Genomic DNA, 16,752 nt, shown 5'->3' with positions numbered 1-16,752 from the left:
CATCGTTGTTGCTGCGGTTTGAGCTTTATGTGATGCTCTCACAGCCAGGTAGATGGAGCTGACCTCGATCAAACTACCCCTCCCACTGCTGACCTCCCACCCTGGACCCCTGAAACCCCTCCTACTCCCGCTGAGCTGGATGCGCGTCTGGCTCAGTATGAACGGAGAACAGAGGAAGAGGAGGAGGAGGACGGGGAGAGAATCCCAGATCTTCAAAAGGATGACATGATGGCGAGGAGGACAGGAGTTTTCCATAAACAAAGCACTGCCACAGTGACTTACAACCGTTTCCTGCCTCTGCCCGCCACCAAACGATGCACACCAGGGGAGGTCACCACTGACGCTGCTCCGTGGAGCAAAAGGGAAGTGCAGGCAGAGAGGAGCAAGATACAGAACGTCAGGTGGGCTGAGATTTGTGTGGAACTGTCTTAACACTATGAGGACGGACTAATACGCTCGGTGTGATTTGCATCCTCAAAGAAATCCTTCAGCTTGGTGTTTAGTCATTTTGAATTACAGGACTTTCTCTCATAGAGTGGAGCAACAGCAACCCAGAGTTTCCATGGAAACGCCTCAACCACACCCCGCCACGACCGCGGTCCGAGCAATGTCTCACAGCGAGCGCGAATATGACGAGGATGAGGAGGAGTATGACGAAAACGAGCCCGTGCCTGACCTGGAGAAGGATGATATGATGGCTCGAAGGACCGGATCATTCCACAAACCGAGTGCGGTCAAAACAAATCAGTCCATCAACCAGTTCCTGCCGGTACCTGGGTCAGTTAAATATACCGTCGCCCCAGTGTCTCCAATGAAGCCGCTGCACAGCAGACCTAAACTCACAGAGAAGACGGCTAGTGAAAGGTATTTTACTGTGTTTGAGGTTGTGGTGTTGGTCAACTACTGCAACTAACAAAGCATATTTTACTGGCGAAGATGAAGGTTTAATTACGTTGACAACAAGTTATATTGCCCGCGGTACTAACATTAAAAACTGTGAATGATTTATAGTTTAAATTGCCTGGGTTGTTGTTTTGGTTCTAGCATGTGTGAGTGCCTGCAGCTGGATGCCTGATGTGGTTTCGTTTGTATTACTTGTATATTAAAAGGACTCGGCGACTTTGATTTGCTGTTGTGGTTGAATTCTTGGTTCTCATATGACTTGGCAAAGTTTGTGCTTGGTTTGGAGTTATCTGGCCCTTTTTTCTTGTTGCTGTTGAGGTTTAACTTTTGTTTAGTTTGGCATGACGTTGGTTGTCCGGTTTCACAGAGAATGGAGCATTTGGCTGTTATCTTTGTATTTAAAATGTAAATTACTGCTGAATCACTGAGGAGCAAAACAGCTGCTGCTCTACTCTCTCGCATTTGAAATTCCTGAGTAAGTTTGCCCAAATAACTTAATAATATAATAATAATAATGATAAATAAAAACAAAAAAAAGCTTTTATTTAATGTACAATCATTTCCTTAAGTTTTGATACAAATTATAGGTATAATAAAATTAACTGTATGTTTTTCTGAAGACAAATTCAACATTTTTGGATGTTCAGTTCATGTGCTATGTACTTATTACCAAATTACACTGTTCTTTCCAAGAAACTTCCAAGGAAATTTGTAGGAAATCACGGATCAAAATAAATGGGCATACCTCCAGTTAGTAGTATCAAGCCAAAACTTTATAAACCTTTGAACTTTATAAATGTCATTTTTCAACGTTTTGAGCACCACAAATAAAATTCTCTTCACCTCCACTGTATTGGGTGGAAGCACAAATCATAGAGACATTGCTGATATCTCACAACCTCAGCAGTTAAAACCTCAACTATCTGCATGACTAGATACCATCAGATGTAAGTAAGAAAATATATTTTTTGTTATTTGGGTGATCTGACTCTTTCTGTTTCTGGCTCCCCACTAATATATTTGTGATAGAAACCACTAGTGTTCAGAAGTGCAACATGGTTCGAGGTTGCAGCAAACCGAGAGCAGATCAGCTGCTGTCTTTTGTTCTCTGTGATTCAGTCTGTATTTCTCTGGTAATCTTGGCTTTGTTACTGAATTTTAGCAGCAGTGTTACCGTGGCAGCAGAACCTCAGACCCCGCTGTCCAAAGCCCCGACCCTCCCGAAGTGTGCAGGGCCGAGGGAGAGGCAGGAGGAGGATGGAAAGCAAGAGGGAGACATGAAAAAGCCTAACACCTCAGTCACAGATGTAACTGAGCCCCTCTCCTCTCCATCGCTCAGCCCTCCACCCAATCCTGCTGTTACTTGTAAAGTGGAGGCAGAGTTGGTGAAGCAGAGTGTGGAGGAAAGAGTTGAGGAAAAGGTGGAGGAGAGAAAGAGGGATGTGAATGAGGAACCACAAAAAAAACCCTTCTGGCTGGATGACGATCTGCCTCCCATGATGTGAGCCGCCCGCTGAACTCTTTCTGCATGTCTCAGCTTTATCTCTGCCATTCATCCAGCCCGCATTCATTTCTCTTAATATCGGAGAACGGGATTGAACGAGAGCCAAAAGATTACTGCCTATTGTTTGTTTTTGCTACAATGATGACAAGTTCCTAAGTAGAGCTTCCCGAACGAAGCCTGACAATAACACCCTGCTACCCATTCCCTCACTAGTCTTTCCTCTCATTCACTTTATTCTGTTATTGTTTTAGGATGAGCCGGCGAGTTGCTTTTATGTCTGAGGACGCTGAGTAAGTCTTTCGACGTGAACCTGGATGAGCTTATGCATGATAACAATACTTACATGCTGTGCACGTTTGATTTCAAGAGTAAAGTTCAGAAATATATACACCACATTATTCTCATTTCTGTCATTATCACATCTTTACTAACGTCAAGGTTTTGCTTTTCTTTAAAGTTACTTTTAATGTGATTCTGATTTGCACTTTTTTAATTAAAAACAGTTACATGTAACCATCGAAGTACACACACTAATAATAACTACTCAACTAACACACTATTATTAAGTTTCATTAATGTGTTTTGCTTGCCAAAATAAATTAGTTATGTTTGTTCAGTTGCTTGTTTATTTGCTCTGTGATTAGTTTAGTGTGGTTAATTAGTGTGTTAGGTGTGGGACATCACATACACAACTACTATAAATCCACTATATACAGGAAAAATAATGATGATGATGTAATATTTACATTTAGTGGACTTTTACTGGTTGTGTATATGTATGTCTTACGTTGTGATCATATCTTGTAGAAATAGGTTGCAATTGCTGGCAGACCATTTTTGTTTATGTCATTTACACATTTTGTAAAAGCGGGGAAGGTTTTTCTTCCTCCTTGTTCTTTTTGATCATCGAATGTGTATCACTTGTTTAGATTACAGTGTATATTTTTTAAATTCTGTGTTTGAAATAGTCACTGAAGTGACTGACGTAAACACTGAATGGCTTAAAATGAAATATTTGCTGTTTTCTAGAACCAAGTTGGACAAAGTGAATATGCTGGGTCAAGTGATTCAGTAACTTATCCAAGATTATATTGTCTTTTTCCTCTATAGGAGTGTGAGCATGAGTGACATTCTCAATGAGGAAGAGGTGGGACACTTACCACCACTGAGCCAATCACGACATGAGCGCATGCATGAACAGTACAACAGCTTTCTGGAAGATGAGGACCACTGGCAAGACGTAAGAGACTAATTTCAGTAGAGTAAGAGGGCGTGTAGTGTCTATTTAAATAAAAGAAGACCTATATTATACTGTATATATTATATATACCTGTGAACCTGTGACAGGACCTGGCTCGCTGGAAGAATCGGCGTCGCAGTGCGTCACAAGAACTGATCAAGAAAGAGGAAGAGAGGAAGAGGATGGAGAAAAGGATGAAGGAGGAGAGAAGTGAGGCCAGCAAAAGGAAAAGCATCAAGACCTACAAAGAGATCGTGGAGGAGAAGTAAGAATGATATTGAGCCCTTGATCTCTCAGACAGAATGTACAATAAGTAGCATACAATATCAAAAACAATACCTAGACATCAAATGCTTTAACTTTCTTTTCTTTTCTAGGGAGCGCAGAGAAGCAGAGTTGTGTAAAGCGTACAGGAATGCAGCGACTCCAGAGGAAGCCGCCATGGTTTTACAGCGTTACGCTCTTCGCTTTACAATCAGTGACGCAACACTGGACAGCCTAAAACTGCCCAGATCCACTTCAAAACCCAAACAGGAACCAAATCAGGTAGACAAAGAGCACGAAACGACATCACCTATCAATGACTCTATAACATCAGAACCTCCGCACAAACCAGAACCAACTGTTATAACGGACCAGGTGCTGAAACCTGAGGAGGTGGAGACAGAGACAACTGCTCAACAGGAGACGTCACTTCCAGTTTCCTCCGGCTCCCCCACACCTGGAAGTCCCCTGACCCCGGTCACAGACTCAGAAAATGTGCCACCTCAGTCTCTACACCTTCATGAACCTCAGTCCAAACCGACAGAGTCTCCAACCGCACAACAGAAAGCACCGATTCCTGAAGATGCAAAGCCTCAAACCAAACCGCCTCAGGTTGTGCAGCCTCACACCCCCCAGCCTGTACACACACTCCCCTCCCCTTCACCTGTATCACCCAGACCCGTCCCCCTGCTGGCAGCCAAGCCCTACTGCCAGCCGAGGACCACACAGTCTGGACACAAACCTGTCAAGGTGAGTTCTCCCAGGTCACTCGGTCGTACCAGTCGGCACCATCTGATACTTCTGATACTATATTTAGGAAGTTAAACATTTTAACTTCTCACTCAGTGATACGGATGCTGCTTTTTGTTCTCTGCATGCAGTTTGAAGGTGTGTTGGATAATGTGTCCGTGGAAACAAGTATCAACTCCTCCAAAAAGGAGAAATACATCTTTGTGCTTCTCCAAACTGATTCAGATATTAATGTGTATCATTTCTCTGTTGACAAAGAAATCTTTCAAGACTAAACCTCTGGTAACAAAACAAAAACTCTCTTTACACATTGGATGAATTCAGATATGTTTAATTTTATACTTCCATACTAATTCTCAGATATTTGGATATTCTGCTTGCCGCTCACGCTCCCTCCCTTTATCTGTTTTTATTTTTTCATTTTATTTCATATGTTCTGTAATCAGTGTTGGTTTGCATTGTTTGCAATTTTGTGGATAAACAAATTCAAACTTTGCTCCTAAAAAAAAAGTGGGAGAACTTTGTATTCATTTTTAAAGATACTTATTAAGACAAATTTAATTAATCAAAATGTTTTTTGGTTAGAAGAGGTGCTTTGGTAGGAGCCACAACATCAACTCAACTAGGCAAGGCTATAGTTTTATCTTCAGACTGCCCTCAGACACACGAGAGTATATGAGTGTGTGTGACTCTCACTAAATGAGAAAAATATTCAAATCCAAACTCTCCCTCTGATCCTGATTTCTCTGCGTGTGTCCCTTCAGATGGACGGGTTGGTGCGAGTGAACGGAGAGGCGACGGAGGATTTATCTGTTTCCCCTCCGCCTACCTCTGCTCAGCACTCGCCACAGGAGATCAAAGACGTTCCCTCCAAACAGACGGAGAAAGATTTCCCCTCCGAGCAGGCTGCGAACAATCAGGAGTCGGAGCAGATGCCGCCTCCACAGATAGAAAAACCGACCGCGTCTTCTGGCTCTGTCATCAGCTCCCTGATTGGAGGCCGAAACTGTATCATCACAACAACTATTGTGACAGAGCTCACACAGACTCTTGTAGAGCCACATCAACCGGATGTCCAAAGCAATGGACAGGTAATATGACAAGTGACCATACCTGGGTTAATGTCGGTTAGTCCAGTTAATACAAAATAATGCATTACATTACTCCTGACCTTTTTCAAAAGGATAGCTTTGGTTTTTAGATGGTTTTGTATGAATGTTGTCAAGTATTTTCCAACCTTGTGCATTCAAGTGTTTATGGAAAGCCTTGACACCTGAGACACGAGCGTCAGCTGTTGATTCTAATCAGTCATGAGCTGTTTTGTGAGCCGTGGAAAATCAACCCAGGGGACAAACCGAAAGCAAACGTGGCTGCTCTTAAAAAAAAAGGATATTGTGAGTTTCGGTGCCTTAAAAAGTTGCAGTTCAGCAGCTGACTCCAGTCTTGAAAATACTTGACACCAACACAGAGGAATGTCTCCCCCAAGAAATCATTCTTTCCTCTTTATTGCCACAAAGTGAGAACACAAATCGAAATGAGAGAGAAGAGAATAGAGTATACTTTAATGTGCCCGTGGGGAAATTTATCTTCGACGCTGAACTGCAAAAGCAATAAACACAATGTACAGTTCAGACAAAGCGTACGAAAGACATTAAGAAAATAAAATAAAAAGTACATTCAGTGCAGCTCAGATGTTGCATTTTTACCTCCAAAAGAAGGTTTTATTGTGGGTTTAGTCTTCGTTGGGGAACTGAATGTCGTCTTAAAGAAGGTAGAAGCTGAACCTCTCAGTGGAGAAACATGACCTGAAACACTCTTCAGCTGTTCACAGCGATGGATGACCTATGTAAAACAAGTTTCCATTCTCTTCACGTTGATTTTAATATTGCATTTACATGACGACTGAAGCCAGCAACTGCCTGAAGAAAAAACACACTATTACCATATAATATGGTTTATTTTGGACAATAAACTCCAGTTTCCAATCCAATATTCTTCCTTCCACAATTTAAAGACAAACACACACAAATAAAAAGACTTTCAACATGAACCTGGATGAGCTTATATGAACAATATTTACATGCTGTGCACATAAGATAAGATTATTAATTTCCTATTGAGGAAAAAAAGTAATAAACTGGCTACAACATTCAAAAACACCAGCATGGTCCATTACTTTTTTAATAAACGTGTATATACAGATACAAAAGAATTACAGATCCAGTTTCCAGTTAATGTTTTACTCATTTAGTTGAATATTGTACTTTCAGGTCAATGGTACTGTGGGGTTATCTGAGAAACCAGTGGTGGAAACAAAGGCTCCGCCAGCTACATCGCCAAACAGCATGCAAGAATATTCTCCAACTGTCACAGGTAAAAACAAACAAACAAAAATGTGACTAAAAATAAATAAAGTTTTCAGCATCATGCTGATATTCTGTATAATTTCTTTTAGCAGATGTAAATTTGATGTGTGTGTGTTTCTGTCTCTGCCACAGAGGGGCTTGAGGAGAGCAGTGTGACTGTGAGTATCTCCAGGCAGCTCAACTCCAGCTTGTTTTTTTTCTGTTTCTCCTTCATTCCTAAATTTGACCCCGTCCTGACCCTTCGTCTCCAGTGGTCACTGTAGTCGCTGTAGTCAGACTTGTCCTCTCACCTTTCCTCTCTTTCTGTCCTTTATACATGTGTGTGTTCGTGTAAATGTTGGTCGGGTCTGGGTAGATTGAGACCCCCATGTTGAACTTGGCTAAACGTGTTAATCACTGGGTCTGGGACCCCAATGAGGAGCGTAAACGCCTGGAAAGTTGGCAACAAGAGCAGGAGCGCCTCCTACAGGTACACTGGTGGAATGGTGTTTATGTGCATGGCTCCATGAATGTGCTGGCACAGGATGTACTGGATGTGTGTGTGTTTATATATGTGTGTATATATATATGTGTGCTTTGTTCTGCAAACAGAGATTAACATGTGCAATGTTCCTCTGCAGGAGCAATACCAGAAAGAACAGGAGAAGCTGAAGAAGGAGTGGGAGAAGGCACAGCTAGAGGTGGAGGAGGAGGAGAGAAAGCACCATGAAGAGGTACAATCACACACACACAGATGAACACATGAAATCAAAAGCATTACTGGCCTATTTTGTATGTTTAATGTGTTTTATATTGTGTGTAAATCTTCCAGGAGCAAAGGATTCTAGAGGAGACGGTGACACCCCTCAATCCACAATACCAGCAGTCAGTCCAGACAGGGACAACTTCTTCAGCTCCAGAAAGCAACAGGACAGAAGCAGGAAATGTTCCCCTTCAGCAAAACGGCCAAAGAAGCTCCACAGGGAACGAGGATCAACATGCATCGAAGCTGCATTTCTTCCAGGGTAAGATGCACAGAAATACACACTGGTATTCAGGAGGTGTCCACAGCTCAGTTCAGACTTGTATTCCTCAGAGTTTCTGTGACAAAAGTTTTATTTTATGATCTATTTTTTGTAGACTCAGCATGTGATGGTGAACCTTCAAAAAAACAAGAGCTGTGGAAGACGTCCTCTCTGGACCGCAACCTTCAGCTAAACCAGTCAAATATCGTTAAAAGGTATGTTAAGGATGCTTTGAGTCTGTGTTAGTGTCTTTAGTTTCTCATATTGCTGCATTTTAATCCTGAATGAAGTTGCTCTTTCTGTTATTCTTCTTATTTCACATGATAAAATAATGTTCTGCTTGCTTGTTCGCTGATCAAATGCACTGAAAAATACACATTTTCTTTACTTCTCTTATGTATAAACAGCAACAATGTGACTTCACCGAGACATGTCTTTTTAACCATAGGTCTGAATCACATGATGCTGTAACAAGCAAAGAGCAGTCCTCCCCTTCAGGCCCTCAGCCTCCCTCACCCAGCAGGTAACGACGCTAGCACACAACATCCCCGTAATTAGGTAGCACTGTTTAATGGAGCGCAGAGGCTTTAATGTGGGAAGAGTAGAGCTTGTATCCGAATTGTTTTTCTCCTCCTCTTGTGTGTGTAGGTGTGTTAGTGGGAAGAGACTGTGCTCTGGTTGTTCTCAACCACTGGGAAAAGGAGCTGCTATGATCATCGACACACTGGGACTGTTTTTCCACATGCAGTGTTTCAAGGTACTTTTTATATTCTAGTACACGGCAGTATTTGGCTTCTGTATAAAGGTTTTTCAGATGTTTAATAAAGCACACATACTCCATCCCAATTATCTCCAAGGTAACAAAAAGAAAGACAGAAAGGTGGCTGATTTCAGGAGTAAAAAGCAAACACTTTATTTTCGATAATCCTCATCTTTAGTGTTTGTAAGACCTATTTAACCGTTTGATACTGAAACTATGTCAACTGTGTTTCTCTTCCTCAGTGTGGAGTGTGTAAGGGGCAGCTGGGTGACGCCACTGCAGGGACTGACGTACGGATTCGTAACGGACTGCTGAGCTGTCACGAGTGCTATATTGCATCTCGGGGTGAGAACAGATGCACACACAAAGATACACACAGAGACTGAGACGCTCCCTTAAACTGTCATTTACTTAAAAAAGACGATGGGTGCGCAAGATTTTAAAGTGTTAATGCTACTTTTAGGTCAAATACATCATTACTTCCACCACTGATCTTAATCCTCACCAATACATACTAACCCCGACCCTTTCTCTAATCTAAACATTACAAATATTTTAAACTGTCCTGACCTTAAAGTTCACCACATAAATACATATTTTTCCTCTTATCTGTTGTGATATTTATCCATCTAGAACAGTGTTTGTCAAATGAGGATCTGAGTACCTCTAGGGATGCTTTGGAGTACTGCAGGGGGTACTTGATATATAATTCCTAAAATAATTGTACCAGTCGCCTGCCTGTGACTGAGAATGATCCTCAGTGAAACACAATCACATATTTCTCACTGAATTGTAAGTGCAACTTATTAAAAAGACCATTCATTTAGTGACCTAAACATTTGAAATGTAGCATTTAAGTTTATCACACTGATGGAGCAGTGCTGTATTGTACCTCTATTTATAGGTGTTTTTAAATATTTCAAAGGGGGTAAATTAATGAAAAGGGTGTGACAACCACTCTTCTAGATTGTCTTAGCATGGACTTTTTTATTACAGGTTTAGAGATATTATCCAAACTTCTCTCGAATATATAAAGATAATCCTCAGACCTTGTGAACAGTTTCATGTAGGAACTATTTTTAACACATTTTCCTGTGTTTGTACGCAGGCAGAGGTCAGCCCACCACACTATGATGACCTCCATTTGAACTGGACACCCCCCCTCCACCGTCAGCGAGTGGGCGGAGACGAATCCTCGAACCTCGAATCCCGTCGTGGAATATATTCTTTTATATTCTGTTTTCCTGAAATGCACAAACAGCTTTATGGACGTTACTGAGAGTGAAACTGGACCGACGTGTGACACAACATCACGCGCACATACAGTACAGTGTGTGTGTGTGTGTGTGCGCTTCCTAACTGTACACATGTATACACTTCTTTTAATACGTGTAGCATGGATTTAATCAAGAAATCAGTGTGTTTAAGCCTTTGCACATCCATACATAGCACAGTAAAGACACTAAAACGAAGCCCTGCTCCATCACAACTTTAACATGTTCCACTAAAAGCTTAACACTACTGTCTTCAACACATCAAAAATCTTGATTCATCATCCTCCGCTTCTGCACCGATCATGTGACTCCGCTCGCTTTGAGTGTGATGTAATGATGCGATTTGGGTTGGATGACCTGAAGTAGCTTGACCATTATAATGCCTTACTCATCATCATACCTTCTCGTTCATTTTTGGGGTTTTGTGTTTACAGTTTTGCATGAAAGAAGAACATATATAAGTTATTGTGAGTGTTGCTCAGATGGAGTAGTGTGAGTTTGATGTAGGTTTTTAATCTTCCCAACAGTTGAACTATAACTTTCCTCTTATACGTTGTACATCATCATAATATTTTTTGATTTTTTTGGGGCGTCTGGCTAACTTAAGCTTTTTTTTCTTTATAATTCATTTTACAGGAATGAGAACGCATGTTATTAATTGTACTTGTTATCTGGATTTTAAATGTTTTCCCTTTAGGATGTTTTAGCCATTGTTTGTTCTCATAGACTGACTGCATCCGAATCAGTGCCTTATGTAATGAATGCGAGGCTTTAGAGTTATGTTCAGGAGTATTTTCACACTCACACAGACCTCAGGGTCTCGGCACATTGTGTTGTGTGTGTGTGTGTGCGTGGTGTAGAAATCATTGCATTTTATTAAAGGTATGAATGCAGTGTGTGGTTTGACTTGAAGAACAGTTCCATACCAGCAAAAAAATAACACATTTTAAATGGATCAGCCTTTTCCTTATAACCTGCTATTCTCTCCCACTCCCTCCCATGAGCTAAACCAATGACACAAAGTGATTTGCTGCTTCCATGTTAATTATTCCCCTCCCTGTATTATGACAGTACACAATTGTCCTCCAGTCGCTCCTCGCCTGCCTCTTTCACAAGTGTTGCCTCCCCAGAGTCTGAGCTGAACGTCTCTGTCCTCTCTGTGTCATCGCCTCTACAGCGGCTTCTTTATTTAGAGGAATAGAGCGCTCAGTTCATTGTCTTTTATAGCAAGTGTATGTTTTATCAATAAAAATATTTTAAATGGGATGTTGTCTGGTTTTTCCCTTGATTTTCCCGTCATTAAAATCCACTTTAAGTAGGCAGGTAGAGAAATGAATCCTCTCAAACTAACTTTAAATCGCACATGTAAAGTTTGGTTTTTTTAGTTATATTTTATTGCATGTAGTGTATATATTTTTCATTATAGTCGTATAGTTTATATCTTATAATATTCTCATAGTTTTATATTTTCTATTATGCTTCATAATATTCTTATTTTGTGATTCTTTGTTGTCCCCTTTGCTGCTGTGTCTGATTTGAATTTCTCCTGGATCAATAAAGGAGCAGCTTATCTTACCTTATAAAAAAAATGTCCTAGAAAATATTAACATATAAACAAAGGTGAAAAGAAAATCTAAACTGTAGAAATAAATCAAATCGTCTAATGATTAAACATAATTCATAAGCAAAAAAAGGGTGAGCAAGATAAATAAAATGTGAAAAATAAATAATAAAATATATAAAAGCAACACATAGTAACATAAGTTTAAAAAAATAACTAAAATATTAATTGTATGGTTGTTAAATATGAGTTTAAGATTTATTTTCACTGATTTATTGAGGTAGGAACCAAAAGTCAAACAGAAACCGGAACCGGAAGTGCACCAAACACTCGCCCTGCCCGCCCCTTTTGTAGCATGTAAAGCTAACGGTTGTTTGTTGTTGTTGTTTTGACACTTATTGTTTACAAAAGCGACCACGGACATCAAAACAACATGGACTCAAAGGGACCTTCGCTGTACACAGTACGTACCTGTGTCGTTCAACGGTAACGGGTTGCCATGTCAACGGCTCGGCGGTCGTCTGTGGCAGTTAGCCTGCGTATGATATGATAACAGAGAGAGAACAGTAATAATGTTAGTATATATAAGTATTAATATCTGTGGTGCAACGACAGATATCTGTTAATAAACGATCAGATTAGTGAGATTAGTAGCATTAAATAAAAGCTACATCTGCGGGGAGTTATCTGGTGGTTTGTCGGCTGTTTCCTGTGGATTTATAGTTTCTCTTTCTCTCACAAGTATTAGATATCTCAGCATATTCATTATGTCATCAGTAAATTAATGATTATTTTATGTTGTTATATTAGTTATTATTATTTGATGATTCGTTTGACATCACTGTTAGTCACAAATGTGTTCCTCCTGGAGGGAAAACACTAGAAAATGCAGTCAAAAAGAAAATAAATATTAATAATAATGTTAATAATACATACAGTGCATTACCATAGACCAGTATGCATCTGTAAGATGTAGAAATGGTGCTCCAGGTGACATAGTAGATGCAGGATATTTGAAATGTATATTTACGTATATAAAAATAAAGTATAAATAGTTTATCTTTAAGAGATTTACATGTCAATTTTATGTTTTTGCAATCAGTTAATCTGTATTTAAGTAGGGCTGCAGTATGGTTATGGCATCATATTGCCATTATTTTACTATTGCGATATGATTAATGATCATTTGTGCCTCACAAATTAGATTTTCACTGAGAAAACGGTTAAAATCATGATGATTATGTGAAATTTGTTGGTATTTGTACCAAACAAACTTACATTTTGGAGAGCAAGATGTGTACACAAGAGTAGTAGTTCACTATAATGCTGCTTTTACCTTCATCAATACCTGTATTTTGCATATTGCACCTGGTCACCTTGCGATTTAGATAATATTGATGTTAATTGTGCAGCCCCTTCAAAGACAGGCCTACTGTTTAACTTAATAACCAATATCGATCACAGGCGTGTTGGTATTGTTGCAGTATCATCATATGTCATCATATTACAGTGCTGATGTTTAGCTATTTATTAGATTTGTATTATTTATTTTCTTACTGTTTGACAATGTATCTTAAATGTTAAATTATTCACCTTGTTATCGGCCACCATATCGGTAATCTGTGAGTTTTTCCCTTCCAGTTGGTCTGTATTGATTGATTGTTCATTTCTCCAGGCCGGCCCCTCAGTAGATATGTCACGGAGCCTCGATGAAGACTCTTTGGTGGACGGACCTCTGATCTCTGCTGACGCCCTTCACTCTGCCATCAGGAGAGAGTTTCAGACTGTACCAACACCCTGCCACGCTGGCCTGCTGTCTCTGCTGCATGTATGATATACACACATTTACAAACACACACACATCATTGTTTTATATATATATGTAAATATCTAGAAATTTGTGAAAGGGAAATTCGGTTTCTCACACAGTTAACACAGAAAAAGCTCTTGTGGGTTATTTTGCTAGGGAAACTAAATTACTATGATTTGTCTGCAAAAAAACCAAACATATAATGTTTAAACCAAATTTAAAATCATATTTTACACTGACTGAGTGATATACATATTTATGAAATGCAGAGAATATTACAAATGTATTTATTTCCATTGTGGTCGTACTTTAGAGCTGTGATGATTAGTTAGTTAATTCATTAATTAGTTGAAAATTTATAGACAACTATTTCCTCCAGTGGGAGCATTTGCTACGTTTCTCTGTCTTATGTCATTAATGACTAAGGATCTTTGGATTTTGGACGTTTGATTGAGTAAAACAAGCTAAAAACTTTGGACTCTAGAAACTGTGAAGGGCTTTTTCTTTGATTTTCTGATATTTTGTACAAAAAACACCTAATCCATTAATCAAGAAACTAATTGGTAGCTGCAGAAACTTTAATTTCATGACAGTACTTTTCAAGTAATCTGGCTACTACGTCATATCTGCCCTCTTCACCTGGTTACTCACAGTGATGTTTTAATTTTAATTTTATTACGTGTGATAATAATAATAATAATATGTCTCACTCCCAGTCCTCTCTCCTGTGTTTCAGGTTGTGTACGTTGTGTTGTCAGTGTGTGTGGCGGTAATGTGTGTGTTGAAATTTGGCCAAGAGCAGGTGTGTATGAGTATTTTGGGTGACGTGCGAGGTGACAGTGTAATTCTGTTTGGGAAGGTGTGTTTATGGGTTTTGGTGCTGCTGTTCACTGGGTGTGCTCAGCACCACCACAACCGGGCCAGGAGCAGAGGATACCTACGCTTCTACCGACAGATGCAGGGACTGAAGCACCTCCCGCTCACCGTACACTCTGCAGGTATAACTGCACACGTTGTCGGGCCACGATGAATCCGTTTACAGCACATGTAGAGGTCAGTGTTCTCCACAAGATGGCAGTAACATTAAAGGTTGAATGTGTATTTCTGTATGTTTGTGTGCAGGTAATGTTCTGCTGCTGGTTGTCCTGGCTGCCCAGTTATCACTGACTGTGCACACCTACATGCTGCTCAGCATCCTGGGGTTGGAGCTCTTGGTGGCGTTGCCGTGTCTGCTCTATTACACAGGTGAAGTGATCTTGAGGAGGGAATTTAACTCTGGGATTGATATATTATATATTGATATATTTATATATTTGACTAATGTTTGTTGCATAGTATATAACAGACTTTCACTGCACACACATAGGCCTGTTTCCTCCCAAAAAAAGAGAAAAACAGTCCATCTAACCTTAACTCCTTGTTTTCAACCCACACCCACATGACCATTAATACAACATATTAACATACTATCAATTTCCCCTTATGTCCCACGCTCTAAGAGTCCCTTGCAATAACATTTAACTGAAATACAGGGAAACAGGGAACTGAAAAAAAAACTAGAAGAACAACAGGAACCAGTGTGGTCAGTTTCTTTACTTTCAGTTCAGTTAAATTACTTTTAATTGTCATCATACTGTTTAACACAAGCTCTGTGAGCAGTAAGAGTGAAACAGTCCATGATGTCAGTCAAAAAAAACAACTCAAAGAAAGAACAATAGAATAATATTGAACAATAACTCGGCAGCAATGTAGAAAATAATTAATGTAGAAACAGCAGCAGTATAAATCTTTATTACTTTCTCACTTAGTAATAAAGACATTGCTTCTTGTTCCCACATTTTAATGGAGGGATATTTGTCTAATTCCTATGTGTTAATTTTACTTGCTTATACCTGGCAACTCACCTGCACCAGTGAAGTCTGAGTGCACCATTTCATGCCTTTCAGGAGGTACGAAAAAAAAGCTCAAATATAATCACCCTTGATTTTCCTCTTTAGGAATTTCATCACATTCGCAGGCTTCTCTAGTTTCCGGACACGTCGCTGAATTCTGAAAGTATTTCCTCCAATTGGTTCACATTTAATAGTTTGTGAGCAATGCAGCATCGTTTAATTTATGCTACACTAGTGGTAATAATATCAGTGGTGGTATATGGTGAGACACACCCTGTAGATTACATTATATATACACACACACACTTCCCCCACTCTCTATCTGAACACATTCGCATCACAATACCTGCCCTGCCCTTTTCAGACTCGACAGCATGACAATCAACCATTCAGCTCTCTGTCCTCCCTCTCTCTCTTCTCTCTCTAATCATCTCTCTCTCTCTGCAGATTTTCTGCTTCTGATACAAACACCATGCAGACTTTGTTGGGAGATACCCGTACTTATCTTTACATATCTATCTATTGTCTTTATTTTTCCTGCTGAGGTCGGGAACTAATTGGTTAAATTTAAAATGATCTCCCTCTGGCTCACTGTCTCTGTTAGCTTTGTTAAAATGCCCTTAAGTTGCAAAAACTGACCAGGGGAATTCAATCACTTTGCAACACAACAGAACACACTGCCCATACTGTAACCTTTTATTTAATTGGCTGTGAAAAGTCACAGCGTTCGAGAGAATAGAGAAACCAAGAGACAAGAGCATGTAGGATAAGCAGTGAAATACATTTGCATAGTTTATTTGGATGTTCTTCTCAAATATGAAGTAGCCACAGATGAATCATATTTATTCAAAAGGTTTTTTCTATTTAAAGTTTGGATTAAATAAAAAAAACGACTGCCAAATGTTTAATTAATGCATACGAATGAAAAATGTATGACTAACTGATTTAACGAGTCAGAACTCACCTTGTGAAAGAAATCCTATTTCTCATGCTTAGAAAATGTAGAAACACCACAAAGTATAATGAAATGCTGACTGGTGGCGACATTTATAATTAGCCCCGACATGCTCTCTGCACATGCTTCAAATAAAACAGGTGACCTCTCACATGCAGGTTGTGGTTGTCCGTGGTATCACCCATTAGGATCAGGACTGTGTGGGTTCTGCATTTGGCCTGTAATAACTGAAACATCTCAACAACTAATGGATGGATTTCCACATAATGTGGCACAGAGCATTCATCGGTCCGCAGAGGATGAAATCCCTGTAACTCCGGAGGTCCTCTGACTTTTCTTTCTAGCACCACTGTGAGGTTGAAAAATTTCTAAGAGTTTTTCAAAATACGGCCCTATGTTCCCAAATTTCCGTTTTCATAAATTTGTATCAGATTTTATCCCCCTTTCTCTCCAATTTGGTAGCCAATTA

The 16,752-nt window shown here is 39.8% G+C and overlaps 2 protein-coding genes across 2 annotated transcripts in view; both read left to right on the top strand.

Moving 5' to 3' along the window:
• LOC118327555 (LIM and calponin homology domains-containing protein 1-like) overlaps positions 1 to 11,331 on the top strand; it is an 11,638-nt gene extending 307 nt beyond the window's left edge. Inside the window, exons 2-20 of the mRNA XM_035660962.1 lie at positions 45 to 401; positions 520 to 864; positions 2,066 to 2,404; positions 2,659 to 2,697; positions 3,518 to 3,647; positions 3,755 to 3,912; positions 4,025 to 4,193; positions 4,287 to 4,661; positions 5,426 to 5,752; positions 6,932 to 7,034; positions 7,160 to 7,185; positions 7,383 to 7,496; positions 7,648 to 7,740; positions 7,839 to 8,031; positions 8,147 to 8,246; positions 8,480 to 8,554; positions 8,680 to 8,788; positions 9,034 to 9,136; positions 9,900 to 11,331. Of these exons, the coding sequence (XP_035516855.1) occupies positions 45 to 401; positions 520 to 864; positions 2,066 to 2,404; positions 2,659 to 2,697; positions 3,518 to 3,647; positions 3,755 to 3,912; positions 4,025 to 4,193; positions 4,287 to 4,661; positions 5,426 to 5,752; positions 6,932 to 7,034; positions 7,160 to 7,185; positions 7,383 to 7,496; positions 7,648 to 7,740; positions 7,839 to 8,031; positions 8,147 to 8,246; positions 8,480 to 8,554; positions 8,680 to 8,788; positions 9,034 to 9,136; positions 9,900 to 9,925 (3,181 nt within the window). The 3' untranslated portion in view covers positions 9,926 to 11,331. The remainder of the gene's footprint in view (positions 1 to 44; positions 402 to 519; positions 865 to 2,065; positions 2,405 to 2,658; positions 2,698 to 3,517; positions 3,648 to 3,754; positions 3,913 to 4,024; positions 4,194 to 4,286; positions 4,662 to 5,425; positions 5,753 to 6,931; positions 7,035 to 7,159; positions 7,186 to 7,382; positions 7,497 to 7,647; positions 7,741 to 7,838; positions 8,032 to 8,146; positions 8,247 to 8,479; positions 8,555 to 8,679; positions 8,789 to 9,033; positions 9,137 to 9,899) is intronic.
• Positions 11,332 to 11,944: 613 nt separating this feature from the next.
• Positions 11,945 to 16,752, top strand: part of tmem192 (transmembrane protein 192) — a 10,374-nt gene continuing 5,566 nt past the window's right edge. The window contains exons 1-4 of the mRNA XM_035660867.1: positions 11,945 to 12,089; positions 13,302 to 13,454; positions 14,173 to 14,434; positions 14,559 to 14,681. Of these exons, the coding sequence (XP_035516760.1) occupies positions 12,060 to 12,089; positions 13,302 to 13,454; positions 14,173 to 14,434; positions 14,559 to 14,681 (568 nt within the window). The 5' untranslated portion in view covers positions 11,945 to 12,059. The remainder of the gene's footprint in view (positions 12,090 to 13,301; positions 13,455 to 14,172; positions 14,435 to 14,558; positions 14,682 to 16,752) is intronic.

The sequence above is a fragment of the Morone saxatilis genome, unplaced genomic scaffold (assembly GCF_004916995.1).
Source record: "Morone saxatilis isolate NCDOM2014 unplaced genomic scaffold, NCSU_SB_2.0 Contig17, whole genome shotgun sequence".
Taxonomy (NCBI): Eukaryota; Metazoa; Chordata; class Actinopteri; family Moronidae; genus Morone; species Morone saxatilis.
This window is presented reverse-complemented; position numbering and strand designations above follow the sequence as displayed.